Source organism: Barbus barbus (assembly GCF_936440315.1).
Source record: "Barbus barbus genome assembly, chromosome: 11".
NCBI classification, from domain to species: domain Eukaryota; kingdom Metazoa; phylum Chordata; class Actinopteri; order Cypriniformes; family Cyprinidae; genus Barbus; species Barbus barbus.
Genome location: NC_136739.1, coordinates 12,600,977 through 12,618,395, shown reverse-complemented (window position 1 = coordinate 12,618,395; position 17,419 = coordinate 12,600,977). Strand labels below are relative to the sequence as shown.

The 17,419-nt window shown below is 38.7% G+C and overlaps 1 protein-coding gene across 7 annotated transcripts in view; it reads left to right on the top strand.

Annotated features, from left to right (window-relative positions):
- The window catches only part of LOC306876626 (plakophilin-4-like), a 120,389-nt gene that overhangs the window by 71,132 nt on the left and 31,838 nt on the right, over positions 1–17,419 (top strand). For all 7 annotated transcript variants that reach the window (XR_013784844.1, XM_079427942.1, XM_079427941.1 and 4 more), the window contains 3 exons: positions 1,536–1,727; positions 9,937–10,135; positions 10,316–10,448. Coding sequence is in view for 6 of the 7 variants with exons in the window: in XM_079427942.1 (XP_079284068.1) it covers positions 1,536–1,727; positions 9,937–10,135; positions 10,316–10,448 (524 nt within the window). In the remaining variant the exon portion in view is untranslated. The remainder of the gene's footprint in view (positions 1–1,535; positions 1,728–9,936; positions 10,136–10,315; positions 10,449–17,419) is intronic.

Sequence of the window (17,419 nt, the reverse complement as noted above, 5' to 3'; positions counted from 1 at the left end):
AGACCAAAATATTCATTTGCTTTAAGCCAGGTTTCAGTCAGGCAGAGTACATCAAAATTATTATCTGTGATCATTTCATTTACAATAACTGCTTTGGGTGCGAGTGATCTAATGTTTAGGAGCCCAAGCTTTAAAAATTGTTTTTGTTCATTTATTTTGCGTTTTTCTGGTTTAATCACGATCAGATTTTTTCTAGATCCTGCATTAAATTTATATTTTGACCTCGCTATTCGGGGAACAGACACAGTCTGTATAGATTGGACAACGCAAGTACTTTTAAGTGGGTAGAACAAAAGTCATCATAGTAGTTATTTGAGAATTGGCTTACTATTGTTAGTGATCATAAATAATAAGGTGTGGACCTTATCTTCATGATATGATTATGCTGACTGGATTGGGGCTGGTAAAACTTCATAGTCCTGGCAGTAGAAAAAAAAAGTTATAAATGAATAGTACAGAAATGTCCATTTTAATGCAATAAACATCTGATGGAGGTAGGCTGTTGCCTTTTATTTTTGTATTTTTTCTGTGACCTAAAATAAAGTGAGAATAAATAAACTTTCAATAAACTATTTAACAACTTTTGTGCTTTTGGTTTAAATACTGTATACGAGTTAGATATGGAAAATTAAATGTTTTCTAGTTGTTTACAAATGAGAAAATTAAACTTTTTTTTAACTGCTGTGGGCTATGTGACACTGTACATAACCTATTAATTTATTAACAATGTAGAGACCACAATTTATAAACTATAAATTAACTGTAAACTAATTGTTTGCCAATAATTTGTGAAAAAGTGCTTTGCAAAAGTGCTTTGTTACTGTATTCTTTATATAAAGTGTTACCAATTGTTTTGTGTTTTTCTTGCGTTCTCCTCCTACTTGGGGTGTGTTTCTCCACCAATAAAATGTCTTGTTGTTACACATCTCATCATTTGAACCCTTTGTTTATGCTGCGTTCAAGACAAAGTCGCAGTTGGGAATATCCAAGTTGAGATGACCCACTTCCTACCTTTCCAGTCAGTCACACCACAAGATGGTGCCTTAACTAAATAATAAAAAGTTTGCGTTCTGACAATTATGGCAAAATCATGAATTAAAGCATTATTCAGGCTCTCCCAAAATCTGATAATTGTTATTTGTTATTCAAAACTTGTAAGTTATCTAATGTCAAATATAATGTATTTAACTGTATACTTATATGAATCCAAATGACAATGATTCTGTTTAGTTTTTTTCTAATGTCAATATAATGAAAAACAGTGGAGAAAATCATCCTGGGTTAAAGGGATAGGGGATCAGAAATAACATTTTTGTCATCATTTACTCATTTTCATGTCAAACTTCATTTCTGTGGAACATAAAAGATCCCCCAATTGCAACCAAAACATTCTTCAAAATATCTTCTGTTTTGAAATTATGAAATTATTTTCTTTGTATCCTTTACAGTAATCAGACTTTAATAAGTGTCTGTCAGTTGAGTATATGAGTGGTGGTATCTCTAACTATGTGTTTGTATTGTATTGTCATCATTAGGTGTGCGAGCATCTTACACTAGTCAACACAGTCAGATAGGTGCTGATCTGAGATCAGCCACTTCCCCTGACCGCCATATAGGACCTATTTATGAGGGCCGGACTTTCCAGGGACCCCTCTACCACAGCCTCAGCCAGACCGCTTCAGACCTGAACCACAGCCCACAGAGTGCACTCTACAGGTCGTCTTTTGGTATGAAACTTTTGTGAATTCTTTTTTTCTTCTGCTTCTTTATTTGAACTGTATAAAAAGAAAGTATTTTAAAAACAATTGTGTATAACATCTAATGTAATACATTTTTATATATAATATTTATTTAAAATGTTGAAAATAGTCGTCAATATTATTTGTATAGCGCTTTTAACAATGCAAATTATGTCAAAGCAGCTTTACATTGGCTTGATATAAAGCTTTACAGTATTTAGACGGGGAAATAGTTTGTCGAAATAGTGTCATTCTCCTCTGGCCAGACAAAATCAGCAGTTTAAATCTAGGCTAAAGCAGAATCAGATTGTGCAAAGGACTCATCTGGTTCCTGTGGTCTTGTCCCGATGGCCATCTTGAGCCCCTTTCACACTGCACGTTGGTCCCGGAAAATTGCCAGAAAATTGCTGGAGTGCCTTCTGTGTGAATGCAACCACGTCCCGGGATTGATTCCGGGATCAATCCTGGGTTCGGGACCTAGTAACATTGCCGGGTTCAGTCCCGGAACGAGAGCTGTGTGAACAATGCCGTAAAGGCTGATGACGTGCGTTATCATGTGACTCTTTTACCGGGTGTTTTGAAGGCAGATCAATGTTCACACAACGAAAAATGTGTAAACTGAAATGAAGCAGCGATCGGAGCTCCTCACTATCCGCGCTGAAGCTGAAATTGTTCGCCAGTTTAGTTATTTTTTTCCGTTTGCCAGTTTAGTGAAATGGTGCGCCGCGCATTATACACGCCACATGAAATGTCACGTGTCTTTACGGGATCTTTACGGGTTGTGTGTAGGGATGTAACGGTATGAAAATTTCTTATCACGATTATAGTGACCAAAATTATCACGGTTATCAGTATTATTACGGTATTGTTAAAATGTGCTGGAACAAACAACAAATAAAATGACTTTTTATTTGCATGATCACTAAAATAATAACATGACTAATGATGTTCGGATTTTAAATGACAACTTGACTGACAACAGTTTAATAGCATGTTCAAATATCCAGAGGTGTCAAGTAACGAAGTACAAATACTTCATTACCTTACTTAAGTAGAAATTTTGGGTATCTATACTTTACTGGAGTAATTATTTTTCAGTCGACTTTTTACTTCTACTCCTTACATTTTCACGCAATTATCTGTACTTTCTACTCCTTACATTTTAAAAATAGCCTCGTTACTCCTATTTCATTTCGGCTCGTTTTCATTCCGGCTTGTCATCGTCATGGGCGTTGCTAGGTCATTTTTAGGGGGGCTTTAGCACCCCTAAATTTCTGCTCAGCCCCCCTAAAAATCTTGCGATTCTTCCCCTTTAAATTTCAAACGGCAGCAGACTTCTGCTCCTCCCCATCTTTCTGCGCGTTCTTCAATCCACAGACTGCGGGGTTTTTTTGCTGTTTTTTAAATTTTTTTAATTTTAAAAGTTAATCACAGCACCCACATAGTTTAATCCATTGTCCAGCCTTATAGCTGTGTTGTTTATATTGCTAATATGGATAGTCACTGTAAGTTTAAAGTGATATGATGTTTTATGTTTACAATTTTCTGTTTGTACTTGAGCATAGAAAAAGATTTGTACTAGTAATGCAAACAGTAACATTTTTGGTTTGTACAGTAAACAGGTGTGTGTGTGTGTGTGTGAGATCAGGTGGACTTGTATTTGGCTTGTACTCGGATGTTATACCCATCTATGCAATACAGTGGAATACTGCAATAAGTTTAGTATACCATCCTACCCTATTAATACATTTGTTTGTAAATATTTATTTATTTTTTATTATTATACCATCATTGGGGGCTGAGCCCCCCTAAAATGAAAATCCTAGCATCGCCCTTGGTCATCGCTCAAAAATAAATAAAAAATAAAATAAAAACCTATCCAGATAAATCGCACCATCCGGATAGAGTGAATTGTGGTTGGATGAGAATATAAACCTATACCATTCTGACACCCTATTGGTTTGTACGCGATCCATCGCACCTGCACATGACACAAATCACGTCACACTCAAAAAAGATTATTTCTTAAAAGTTATTATTTCTCCACTACTGGCTCATTTATCAAACGGGTGCTTTCTCTTCGTCCGTTGCCCTCACAGATTCCTGCAGCTACGCTTGGATGTACATTTACATTCCAATAAAGGTTATTGATGACATGCCTCTGAAGTTTGACTTTTTGCACCATTACAATACTTACAGGCAACTAGTCATCATATCTTCCGTTCCATGAAACACGTTAATGCCCAGTAGTACACATATATGGTTTTTTAATGTATTTGCATTGTACTAAAATGCGTTCATTTTCAGTGGGCACATATCCCGCTGAAACAGGTAGCCTAGTGCATCCCACATTTTTCAACATTAACATTTTAATATAACATTATAGTCATTATGGCCTTTAGAAAAATGTTTTTTTGAGGAGGTGGGGTAGTGCACAATAGGCCCCTGTGCCGCGGCCTAAGCTTTTGTCCTTAATGCCATTTTTTTTTCCTTCCATTACTTTTACTTTTATACTTTTAGTTTTGAAACCAGTACTTTTACACTTTTACTTGAGTAAAAAACTTGAGTTGATACTTCAACTTCTACAGAAGTCTTTTTAAACCCTAGTATCTATACTTCTACTTGAGTAATGAATGTGAATACTTTTGACACCACTGCAAATATGTAAATGTTCAAATAAAGCTTTGAAAAAGTTTCATAAAAATGTAAACCTCACATTTCAGCCTTTAAATAAAGAAAAGGATTAAGTCAAAATGACAATTGATTAATAAATGATTATATGTATTTTATCTGCTCCAAAAGTAATTCTAGATAACTTATCCGAATTGTTTAAATGTGTAGAATCCCCATAAGCTTGTTTTTCACCAGTCGGTCAAAATTTACAGCAGGGCATGCAAATTCGGTCCGTTTTTGGCCAGACAGAAACTGCACACAGGCTGAATGTAAATATAAGTCTCTGTAAATCCATTCTCTGACAGCAGGTGGCGCTTTATATAGAAAAGCTGAATAACAGCTGTTTCCCGTAAACTCCTTGGACAAAGCAGTATTGCGATTTAAGAACACTTCCTTTAGGTATTACATGGAGCGAAGATAAAAACAAAATGCCATAGAATCGTTTCTGAAGACATTCAGAACCTTCAGAGGTACATTCATATAATTAATTCATTCATAAATTAATTTGCATAATTCCCTCAGCAGTCTTTTAAAACCTCCCAGCTTTTCCGCCCAATTTTCACTCAAAACGAAACTACTCTGCTGCTGTGCGCACGTGAGACTGTTACTTAAATCTTTGCTTTATGCTGGACAGTATTTATTTACCGCGAGTTGTTCAAATCGTGATAATCGAATATGGTTTTAATGATAATTAAAATATGAAACGGTAATACTAACCGTGGGGAATTTTATCATGATTTATCATCAAACCGGTAATCGTTACATCCCTAGTTGTGTGTGAACGCACGCACAGATTCCGGAAAATCACTGGCAGTGTGAATGAACCAAAATCTAGCGATCTGGGAACAATTGCCGGAACACATTACCCATGTATTTTCCAGAATCTCTGTGTGAAAGGGGCTTTGAAGACAAGGTCTTCACTGGGGATCAGTCTCTGGGGCTCATCTAGGTCTCCTGGCTGTAGAGGTCATCTCTAGGTGGTTATCCACCATCTGATCTGGAGACAGTCTGGATCTGGGTGGCTACGGTGATCTCGGAATAAGAAAGAAACAGACTAATATTATAATATAATATTAGCGTAGATGCCATTCTTCTAACAATGCAACAAGTATATGAGGTGTTTTGGGAAGTGTTCCCGTTCCGGTTGACCTAATTAATGCAGCCTAACAATCCTTTAACGGATTTGAATTATAGAAATGCGATAGTGTATTATGTGTAAACCAGGTTAAAGAGATGGGTCTTTAATCTAGATTTAAACTGACAGAGTGGGTCTACTTCCCGAACAGTGTTAGGTAGATTGTTCCAGAGTTTGGGCGCTAAATAGGAAAACGATCTCCCGCCCACAGTTGATTTTGATATTCTAGGTATTATCAAATGGCCAGAGTTTTGAGATCGCGGTGGACATGAAGGACTATAATGCGATAAGAGCTCACTCAAATACTGAGGTGCCAAACCATTCAGGGCTTTATAGGTAATTAGCATGATCTTAAAATGTATACGATGTTTAATAGGGAGCCAGTGCAGTGTTGACAGAACCGGGCTAATGAAGTACCATTACTACATTCTGAAGACAGAATGAAGCACCATTACTTCGAACGAATTATACTTGAAACCTAACCTCTTAGAAATACAGAAAATATTGCTATAAATTGTGGCAACACCTCTCCCTTTACCTTTTGGACGCGGTTCATGTTTGTAACTGTAATTTTGGGGGGTAGACTCTGTGAGGCCTTGGGATGTAGAAAGTGTCCGTAAAAGATGTAAAATGATGGCTCTACCCACAAAAGCACTTTTGTGCAAGTTATAGTTTATTTACAGCACCGCAGATATACAAAAGTCCACGAGTGATGCCGTGTAGAAATATATACAGTGTAATCACCAAAGACCCATAAAAATACAAAGTAGCAAAGAAACAACAAACTGGAAAATAAAAATGGAAAAGATAGCTACAAAAATACACATAGGGTATCCTCAGTATATTCGCTTTGCTGGGTGTTTGGTCACGGCACTACTGTTGCACGCTCGCATTCGACTTGGTTAACAAGTGATAAATGTGAGTCTGGCCTCCCTTTTTATAGGCCAGACTCCGCCCCTTCTTTGGACGTACCATTTATAAAACAATACATTTTCTAACAATCTCTGTACCTATACACAATAGACATTTTATAAACCCCAAACCTCACTTCAACATAATAAACAAAATAAAACCAATAACACACATGACTGTGTTCCTCTTTCACATTTGTCAGTCTTTAACATATTAAACAATGGTTTTGCCCGATTTTGAGCACTGCGCGCCAACGCAGCACCAAAGATGATGTCATAAGTGGTTGACGCTCAATCGCTCGGTTTTGCTGGCGCCACCAGCAAGACTGACCACGCCAATCAATCATGACAAACAAACGCGAAATACATGACATAAACGAGACAATGCATGTAGTATGTATGGTCGGGATGAATCTGGAACAGGGTAATGTAATGTGTGAACTGTCCATGGGCTGTCAAGATGGCGTGTGCACCCGCTCGCCTGGCAGCCAAACAGAGGGGAGGGGAATCAGTGTGGTGAGTATGCATGTGTATGTGGTGCCGTAAGTGTGTATGTGTGTGCGTGCTGTATCCAGCGGGGATATCTACTTCATCACAGACTCGTTTAAAGTAATGTAGTCATCTGGTTTTAGCCAGGTTTCTGTCAAACAAAGCACATCTAGTTTATGGTCAGTGATCATATTGTTTACAAAAAGTTATTTTGTAGAAAGGGATCTAATATTCAGTAAACCAAGCTTTATCATTTGTTTATCTGTATTATATCTGTTTTTTATTTGTTGAACATTAATTAAATTGTTACTCTTACTTTGGTTTGGATGTTTTCTGTATTTTCTAGTTCGGGGAACAGACACAGTCTCTATAGTGTGATATCTAGGTGAAAGAGTCTCTATGTGCTGAGAATTAACTGACTTCTGTGATGTGAGGCGGCTAGCAGACGGTCGGTTTAGCCAGTGTGCCTTGCTTCCTGACCTGGGCCCCAGTTAGTCAAGTACGAACTCTAAGACTATGTGCCATATTTCTAGTCCATACTGTAGTCCAGTTCATCACTTGAATTAGCTGAAAATTGAAGTTTCTTTTACAAAACGTATTCTAATTATAAAAGTATCTACTTGTACTGCCAAAACAGCACATTTCTTAAAAAGCATTTGTTTTCGCTTTTAAACACTGGACATTCGATGCTCTGATACGCCAACACACACCATACTGGACCAGGCAAGACTGCCCTGTCTCCACTCCACTTTATTGTAATCTCGATAATTATACTTTGAAAATTATTCATTGTTCGAAATTGTGAATTTTTTTCTTGGTTTATAATTGTGGAGACTCCTCTAATATAATAAAATTAAAAATTTATGTACGTTAAATGTGCATTGTTTTTTTATTGTGGATATGGCTTTGGGCTGTGCAAATAATCGAATGTGATTGTCATGCGCATCTCATCCACATTGCAAAGACTGCTCGATCTTGCAGGTTTGCATTACACAACATCAGAAAGATCAGGCCCTTCCTAACGGAGCATGCTGCACAACTTCTTTGGCACGACTGGTCTTCAACGAGCCCAAAAGAGCCCGTGTTACACCTCTCTTTATCTCCTTGCACTGGGTTCCGGTTGCGCCTCGCATCAAGTTCAAGACATTGATGCTTGCGTATAGAACAGCCACAGCCTCAGCACCCGCCTACTTCCACTCACTATTACGAATCTACATCACCTCCAGAAGTCTGAGATCCGTTAGTGAGTGACGTCTCGTGGTACCATCATGGAGAGGCTCAAAATCACTTTTCAGAGCATTTTCGTTAAGTCGTCACCTTTATTTATATAGTGCTTTTTACAATGTAAATTGTGTCAAAGCAACTGCACAATATCAAAAAAGGAAAATAGTGTCAATGTAAAATGAAAAAAAAAAAAAAAAAAAAAAGATTTTCAGTTAAAGGCATTTCATTATTGAATTCAGTGATATCATCATCCATCTCAGTTCAGTTTAAATAGTGTCTTTGCAATCAGGTCGACGATATCGCTGGAAATGAAGTGAAAAAATACTACCTTTTCTAGTATCTTTGACAGAAAAGGGAGATTTGAGATCGGTCTGTAATTAACTAATTCTTTGGGGTCAAGTTGTGGTTTTTTAATGAGAGGCTAAATAACAGCCAATTTGAAGGTTTTGGGGACATATCCTAATGACAGTGACAAATTAATAATAGCCAAAAGAGGATCTATGACTTCTGGAAGCAGCTCTTTTAGTAGTTTAGATGGAATAGGGTCTAACATACATGTTGTTGGTTTAGATGATTTAACAAATTTATACAATTCTTCCTCTCCTATAATAGAGAATGAGTGAAATTGTTCCTCAGGGGATCTATCTATCTGATGCGATATTGTAGCTGACGGCTGCATGGTTACAATTTTATCTCTGATAGAATCGATCTTGGAAGTAAAGTAGTTCATAAAGTCATTACTGCTGTGCTTTTGGGAAATGCCAACACCTGTTGATGCTTTATTTTTCGTTAATTTAGTGACTGTATTGAATAAATACCGGGGGTTATGTTTGTTTTCTTCTAGAAGAAGAAAACAAACAACAGTTTCCATAACAGTTAACAGTTCCTGGCTGGTGTAATGATCTTCCCACCCCTATCCGGAATGCTGAATCCCTGACAATTTTCAAGCGACAGCTGGAAACTCATCACTTTTGACACTATTTTGACTTCATTCTAAATAAAACAAAATATATATAAAAAAAACTTTATTTGTCTTTCTCTTTATTTATTCCTTCCCTTTCTAGCTTGTACTTATTTGAACAATGCCTGAAACTTCGTATTACGAGCACTTCCTGTGTCTGTTTGCCTCTTTAAGAAGAATCACTTTGTATTCCCCAATTGTAAGTCACTTTGGATAAAAGCGTCTGCAAAATGACTAAATGTAAATGTAAATCTTCTATATTTTTTTTGATAGCAATGAAAAGATAAGATCATTGTTAAAAAAAAAAAAAAAAGTGGCAAAAAATATCAGCACAAAGTTTTAACATTAACCAGAGCAAAAACCCTCAACTGCTCCCCGGGCGCTGCAGCATTGGCTGCCCACTGGCTCTAACCCTCTAGTGCCACCAACAGTGCAAATTTGTATTCACATTTATGCTAATAAATTTTGAAAAGAAGAAAAACTATATTCTGTTGTCCTCTATTGAGACTATTCAATTGCGGTGAGACAAGAAGCATAATGATGTCTCAGGCTTAAGGGGTCAAAACTTAAGGTCTGCAGCTTTCAAATGATATATAGTTTTTGAAGATAATTTGAAGAATGGATATAAAACAAAGTAGCTGGTCAAGAATTATGGGAAAGTTATTTTGTAAAGACTGCAACAGACACTGTTGATAGAGCTTGATTTTGATTTAACCTGAAACATCTCTTTAAGCCAAAGAATCCAAGGTTTAAAAGAAAAATGAAAGGTTCTAATTAACATGTGCTGTGGTTGCTGTGTTTCAGGTATGAGTAACCTGCAGCGGAGCTCCAGTCAGTGCAGTAACATGAAGTTCCAAAGAAATAACTATGCTTTAAACACCATATACACAGAAGCATACCAATCTACCCCTTACTGGTCCCCTGATCCCAGCTACTCACGCCAGCCCATGGATGATGATGCCACACGCTCCCCTTCAGTAGACAGCATGCAGAAGGACCCAAGGTAGATGACATTACTGATGGTAATTAGTAGAGCTCAGCAAGTTTTACATAGTCCTGGATCAACACCTGCTGCATCTGCATTCACATTAACACCCCCTGTTACTGCTCTGTATGTGTGTGTTATAATCCGTAAGCTAGCTTCATGGGAATGTTATCATTGTGTTAATGTGCGTTTTTGTAGAGAGTTTGCATGGCGTGACCCAGACCTGCCAGAAGTCATCCACATGCTACAGCATCAGTTTCCGTCTGTGCAGGCTAATGCAGCGGCATACCTGCAACACCTGTGCTACAGAGAAAACCACATCAAGACCGAGGTAAAGAATGCTCCGTTTTCTATGTCTGTGAGACAATTTTAAGTAAATTAAGAAATGGTTAAATGGTTAGTCAATATTATTTTGCTAAATAGTATCTGCGAAAACAAATTGACGATAATCACTAGAAATTAAGTGTCCCCAACTGAGCAAGCCAGAGGCGACAGCGGCAAGGAGCCAAAACTCCCTCTGTGACAGAATGGAGAAAAAAACCTTGGGAGAAACCAGGCTCAGTTCTCCTCTGGCCAGGAGATAATTGTTTATTTATTGTTTACTTAATGTTTTAATTCAAATTTTAAATGTATAAATGTATTTATTTCTATTTTATATTTATGCAATTTCTAACAATAATAGTATTATGTAGTTAGGTATTTTATTATATTTTTAGTTATTTTTTATTTAATTTTAGTTTTATTGCATTTAAGTTGAGGTCTTCACTGGGGATATGTCCCCGGGTCTCATCCAGGTGTCCCGGCCTCCGCCAACGATCAGGGAGACATCATCTCCCGGCGCCGATCCACCTTCTGAACCGGACACGGACTGAGAAACGGAATAAGAAAGAAACAGACAAATATTAGCATAGATGCCATTCTTCTTACGATGTAACGAGTACATCGTGTGTTATGGGGAGTGTTCCCGGTTCCGGTTGATCTAATTAAAGGGAAAGGGAAGTGGTGTGTGGCCAAGTATGGCGACCCATACTCGGAATTTGTGCTCTGCATTTAACCCATCCAAGTGTACACACAGTAGTGAACATACACCCGGAGCAGTGGGCAGCCAATGCTGCGGCGCCCGGGGAGCAGTTGGGGTTTTGGTGCCTTGCTCAAGGGTCTCACCTCAGTCGTGGTATTGAGGGCGGAAAGAGTGTTGGTTATTCACTCCCCCCACCTACAATCCCTGCCGGACCTGAGACTCGAACCCACGACCTTCGGGTTACAAGTCCAACTCTCTATCTATTACTAATGCAGCCTAACAATCCTTTAATGGATTTGAATAATAGAAGTGTATTAATGTGTTATGTGTAAGCTAGGTTAAAGAAATGTGTTAGGTAGATTGTTCCAGAGTTTGGGCGCTAAATAGGAAAAGGATCTGCAGAAAGATCGCAGTCGATTTTGATATTCTAGGTATTATCAAATAGTTTTGAGAATGCAGCGGACGTGGAGGACTATAATGTGATAAGAGCTCGCTCAGGTACTGAGGAGCTAAGCCATTCAGGGCTTTATAAGTAGTTAACAAGATTTTAAAATCTATATGATGTTTGACAGGGAGCCAGTGCAGTGATGACAGAACGGGGCTAATATGGTCATACTTCCTGGTTCTAGTAAGAACTCTAGCTGCTGCATTTTGGACCAGCTGTAGTTTGTTGATCAAGCGTGCAGAACAACCACCCAATAAAGCATTACAATAGTCTAAACTTGAGGTCATAAACGCATGAATTAGCATTTCTGCATTTGACGTTGAGAGCATAGGTCGCAATTTAGATATGTTTTTGAGATGGAAAAACGCAGTTTTACAGATGCTAGAAACATGGCTTTCAAATGAAAGATTGCTATCAAACAGCACACCTAGGTTCCTAACTGATGATGAAGAATCGACAGAGCAGCCGTCAAGTGTTAGATAGTGTTCTAGGTTATTACATGTGGGGTTTTTAGGTCCGATAATTAACACTTCTGTTTTTTCAGAATTTAACAGTAAGAAATTACTCGTCATCCAGTTTTTTTATATCGACAATGCATTCCGTTAGTTTCTCAATTTGGTGTGTTTCACCGGGCCGCGATGAAATATAGAGCTGAGTATCATCAGCATAACAGTGAAAGCTAACACCATGTCTCCTGATAATATCTCCCAAGGGTAACATGTAAAGTGTGAACAGTAACGGCCCTAGTACTGAACCTTGAAGTACTCCGTACTGCACTTGTGATCGATATGATACCTCTTCATTCACTGCTACGAATTGATGGCGGTCAGATAAGTACGATTTGAACCATGCTAAGGCACTTCCGCTAATGCCAACAAAGTGTTCTAGTCTATTCAAAAGAATGTTGTGGTCGATAGTGTCGAACGCAGCGCTAAGATCCAGTAGCACTAATAAAGAGATACAACCACGATCAGATGATAGAAGCAGGTCATTTGTAACTCTAATGAGAGCAGTCTCAGTACTATGATACGGTTTAAATCCTGACTGGAATTCCTCACAGATACCATTTTTCTCTAAGAAGGAATATAATTGTGAGGATACTACCTTTTCTAGTATCTTTGACAAAAAAGGGAGATTTGAGATCGTCTGTAATTAACTAGATCTTTGGGGTCAAGTTGTGTTTTTTTTTAATGAGAGGCTTAATTACAGCCAATTTGAAGGTTTTGGGCACATATCCTAATGACAATGACAAATTAATAATAGCCAAAAAAGGCTCTATGATTTCTGGAAGCAGCTCTTTTAGTAGTTTAGATGGAATAGGGTCTAACATACATGTTGTTGGTTTAGATGATTTAACAAGTTTATACAATTCTTCCTCTCCTATAGTAGAGAATGTGTGGAATTTTTCCTCAGTGGATCTATAGTGCACAATACTGATGCGATCTATCTGATGTGATACTGTAGCTGATGGCTGCATGATTGCAATTTTATCTCTGATAGTATCGATCTTGGAAGTAAAGTAGTTCATAAAGTCATTACTGCTGTGCTCTTGGGGAATGCTTTATTGATGTTAATTCACCTGTTGATGCTTTATTTTTCGTTAATTTAGCCACCATTTTGAATAAATACCGGGGGTTATGTTTGTTTTCTTCTAGAAGAGACGAAAAGTAATCAGATCTAGCAGTTTTTAATGCTTTTCTGTAGGATAGGGTACTTTCCCGCTAAGCTATACGAAATACCTCTAGTTTTGTTTTCCTCCAGCTGCGCTCCATTTTCCGGGCTGCTCTCTTTAGGGTGCGTGTGTGCTCATTATACCACAGAGTCAGGCTGTTTTCTTTGATCTTCCTTAAGCATAAAGGAGCAACTGTATCTAAAGTGCTAGAAAAGAGAGAGTCCATAGTTTCTGTTACATCATCAAGTTGTTCTGAGCTATTGGATATGCTGAGGAATTTAGATAAATCAGGAAGATTACTTAAAAAGCAGTCCTTTGTGGTAGAAGTGATGGTTCTACCATACTTGTAACAAGGAGCAGAATTTACAGTTTTTGCTATATGGAGTTTACACAAGACTAGATAATGATCTGAGATATCATTGCTTTGTTGCAGAATTTAAACACCACTAACATCAATTCCATGTGACAGTATTAAATCTAGAGTATGATTTCGACAATGAGTAGGTCCTGAAATGTGTTGTCTAACCCCAATAGAGTTCAGAATGTCTGAATGCTGATCCTAATGCATCTTTTTCATTATCGACATGGATATTAAAACAACAATTAAGACTTTATCTGCAGCCAGTACCAACTCAGATTCTTTAATAAAGTCTGTATGGTGCCCTGGTGGCCTGTATACAGTAGCCAGTACAAACATCACAGGGGATTTATCACTAACACGTGTTTCTCTAGATAATGTTATACGCAGCACCATAACTTCAAATGAGTTATACTTAAAGCCTGCCCTCTGAGAAATACTGAGAATATTGCTATAAATTGTAGCAACACCACCCCCTTTACCTTTTGGACGTGGCTCATTTTTATAGCAGTAATCTTGGGGGGTAGACTCATTTAATGTATTCATCTGGTTTTAGCCATGTTTCTGTCAAAAAGAGCAAATCTAGGTTATGATCATTGATCAAATCATTTACAAAAAGTGCTTTTGTAGAAAGGGACCTGATATTCAGTAAGCCAAGTTTTATAAATTGTTTCTCTGTATTGTAAACATTTTTTATTTGTTGAACATCAATTAGATTGTTACTCTTAATTTCAAGATGGCGCTGCTGAGTTCGGACGCCGTCCAGGTCGCTCTGCTAAGATTGTGTTTTTATTTAATTTTTTACTTACTTTTACTTTCTCTTTTTACACATTTCACGTCGGCACTGATCACCTATAACAAAGAAACACTACATTAACAAACATCCTGACGCTGTCTTTATCATCGCGGGGGACTTTAACAAAGCCAACCTCAAGCAGGTCATGCCGAACTTTCACCAACATGTATCCTGTCCAACTAGAGGACCAAATACACTGGATCATTGCTACACTCAGTTCAAGAATGCCTACAAAGCCCGCTCACTACCGGCTTTTGGCAAATCGGACCATGCCGCCATTTTCCTCACACCGGAATACAAACAAAGGCTCGTTCAGGATCCTCCGGTGCAGAGAGTAGTGACGCGCTGGTGCTCCCACTCAGAGGCTATTCTGCAGGCGGCTCTTGATGACGTCGACTGGGACATGTTCCGGGCGAGTTCTTCTGACGTCAGCAAGTTCACGGATGTAGCATTAAGCTTTGTAAACACGCTAACTGAGCAAGCTACAGAAACAATAACTGTAAGAACAATCTCCAATTAGAAACCGTGGGTGGACAGAACTATCCATGCTGCGGTTAACACACACACTGCCGCTTACAATGAGGCTCTTCTGACCGGGAATATGAGCGAGTACAAAGCATCGTGCTATGCTCTCCGACGCGCAGTAAGAGCTGTAAAACATAGATACAGAGAGAGAATTGAGTCTCATTTCCAGTTCAATGACTCTCAACGGATGTGGCAGGGACTGAGGACCATCTGTGCCTTTGGAAACAAATCCTCCGCGGAGGTGAGAGCAGATCCGTTGCTGGCCGACGAGTTAAACACCTTCCACGGCCGCTTCGATTGCAACGGCGGGGGTGCGTCTGGAAGCAGCAGGCAGAGCAGCGTTGATCCTATTTATATCGATGATAACTATTTATAGTCCTCCCCACACCCCCGTTTGAGGAAAAATAACCACCAAATGGATTGCAGAATTATACAAACTATTTTAGTCATTATACATATTCCTGCATAGTTTTTCAATTATAAAATAAAAGACAGAATTTTAGACATCATATAAGTGATTTATTTGAGCACTAAAAAATACAAAAATTATTATTTGAGTAATAAAAAAAGGAAAAAAAATAGAAAACAAATGCTTTGTATATAGTATGTATACTGAAGTATTCTGATTGCCAGAGATGGAGTGATATTGGCAGACATGGTCATACAATCAGTAATCACACGCTGATGTGCTTCCATACAGATGATAATCATACAGATGGGCCATATAATCAATAAAAGCTGATCATTGAATCACAATGATAACCATCATAGAGTCGGTAAAAAACACACTGATGTGCTTCCATACATATGATAATCATGCAGATATGTATAAAATGTACAAGAAAAAAAAAAAAGTTTTTTATGGATAAAGCAGATCGCTAAGTTACACCCCGCTCAGATGACAGCTGCGTCACAGCGTGCGTCACGCTTTCAGGAGAGAGCGCCAAATTCAAATAATCTATATTCCGCTTTTCTGAGACTTTTTTTTTCCGTGGACTGTCTCATTCTGTTTGTAAAACTGTATGCTACAACACCGTGTTGTTTTTTTACCACCAAGACGCTGTTTTTGAGCGTAATTTATTCCATAACGGACGCGAACAATAACTCTCCCGAAGAAATGAAATGTAAACAAAGGAATATTAATTTTTATTACAACGTTATTGTTTCGCTGGACTAAAAGTGCTCGCTGGGATGTTGTTCTGTGGACCCTTACCTGTCTAACTAAAGTGGGATTTCAGCAGTGGACGCGTTTGTGACTCGTTATTACAATGAATCTGGTACATACTGCTTTTTTATTCTGCATGTTTTGATGTGTACTGCTTACGCAAATGTAGCAAATACATTCCTTATAAGCTTTCCATCGGAAAACAGCGATCTGTCGTCGATGCTTGAGGCTTAGACCTTCAGAATGATATATAGTTTGTCAAGATTAATGATATTCTTTCACGTTAAATTCATTCATAAAGTGAGTGAAGTGACATACTTCCAAGTATGGTGACCCATACTCGGAATTCGTGCTCTGCATTTAACCCATCCAATGTGCACACACACAGCAGTGAACACACACACACCGTGAACACACACCCGGAGCAGTGGGCAGCCATTTATGCTGCGGCGCCCGGGGAGCAGTTGGGGGTTCGGTGCCTTGCTCAAGGGCACCTCAGTCGTGGTATTGAGGGTGAAGAGAGCGCTGGACATTCACTCCCCCCGCCTACAATCCCTGCCGGCACGAGACTCGAACTCAAAACCTTTGGATTACGAGTCCGACTCTCTAACCATTAGGCCACGACTTCCCAAAAACTTCCCATAAACATTAAACTAGTGGGGAAAAAAACGCTTCAGTGCGCCGTCGCTCTGGTAAACGTTAACAGGTTAATGAGTCCCTTGCTACCTCAGTGGTTCCCACCTCATTCAAAAAATCCATCATTACCCCCGTGCCAAAGAACAATAAACCCTCTTGCCTGAATGACTATCGCCCAGTTGCCCTCACATCTATAGTCATGAAGGTTTTTGAGAGACTTGTAAAGAGCCACATCTGCTCCTCCATACCTGATACTTTGGACCCTCTTCAGTTTGCCTATCGCCCAAACAGATCTACGGACGATGCCATCTCTCACGTCCTCCACTCTTCCCTCACACACTTGGACAGCAACAATGGGAATTATGTAAGGCTGCTATTCATTGACTATAGCTCAGCTTTCAACACTATAGTCCCCATCAAGCTGGCTTCTAAACTCACAGACCTCGGCCTAAACTCTTCACTCTTTGACTGGATTCAAGACTTCCTCACCGGCAGACCTCAAGTGGTGAAAAGTTGGCCAGTTCACCTCAAACTCCATCACTCTGAACATAGGAGCCCCACAGGGCTGTGTCCTGAGTCCCCTGCTTTACTCTCTCTACACGCATGACTGTATAATTACAATCGAATTCAAATAAAAAACAACTGCTCATGCAGTATAGCACTACTGTCTGTTCAAAATTTTAA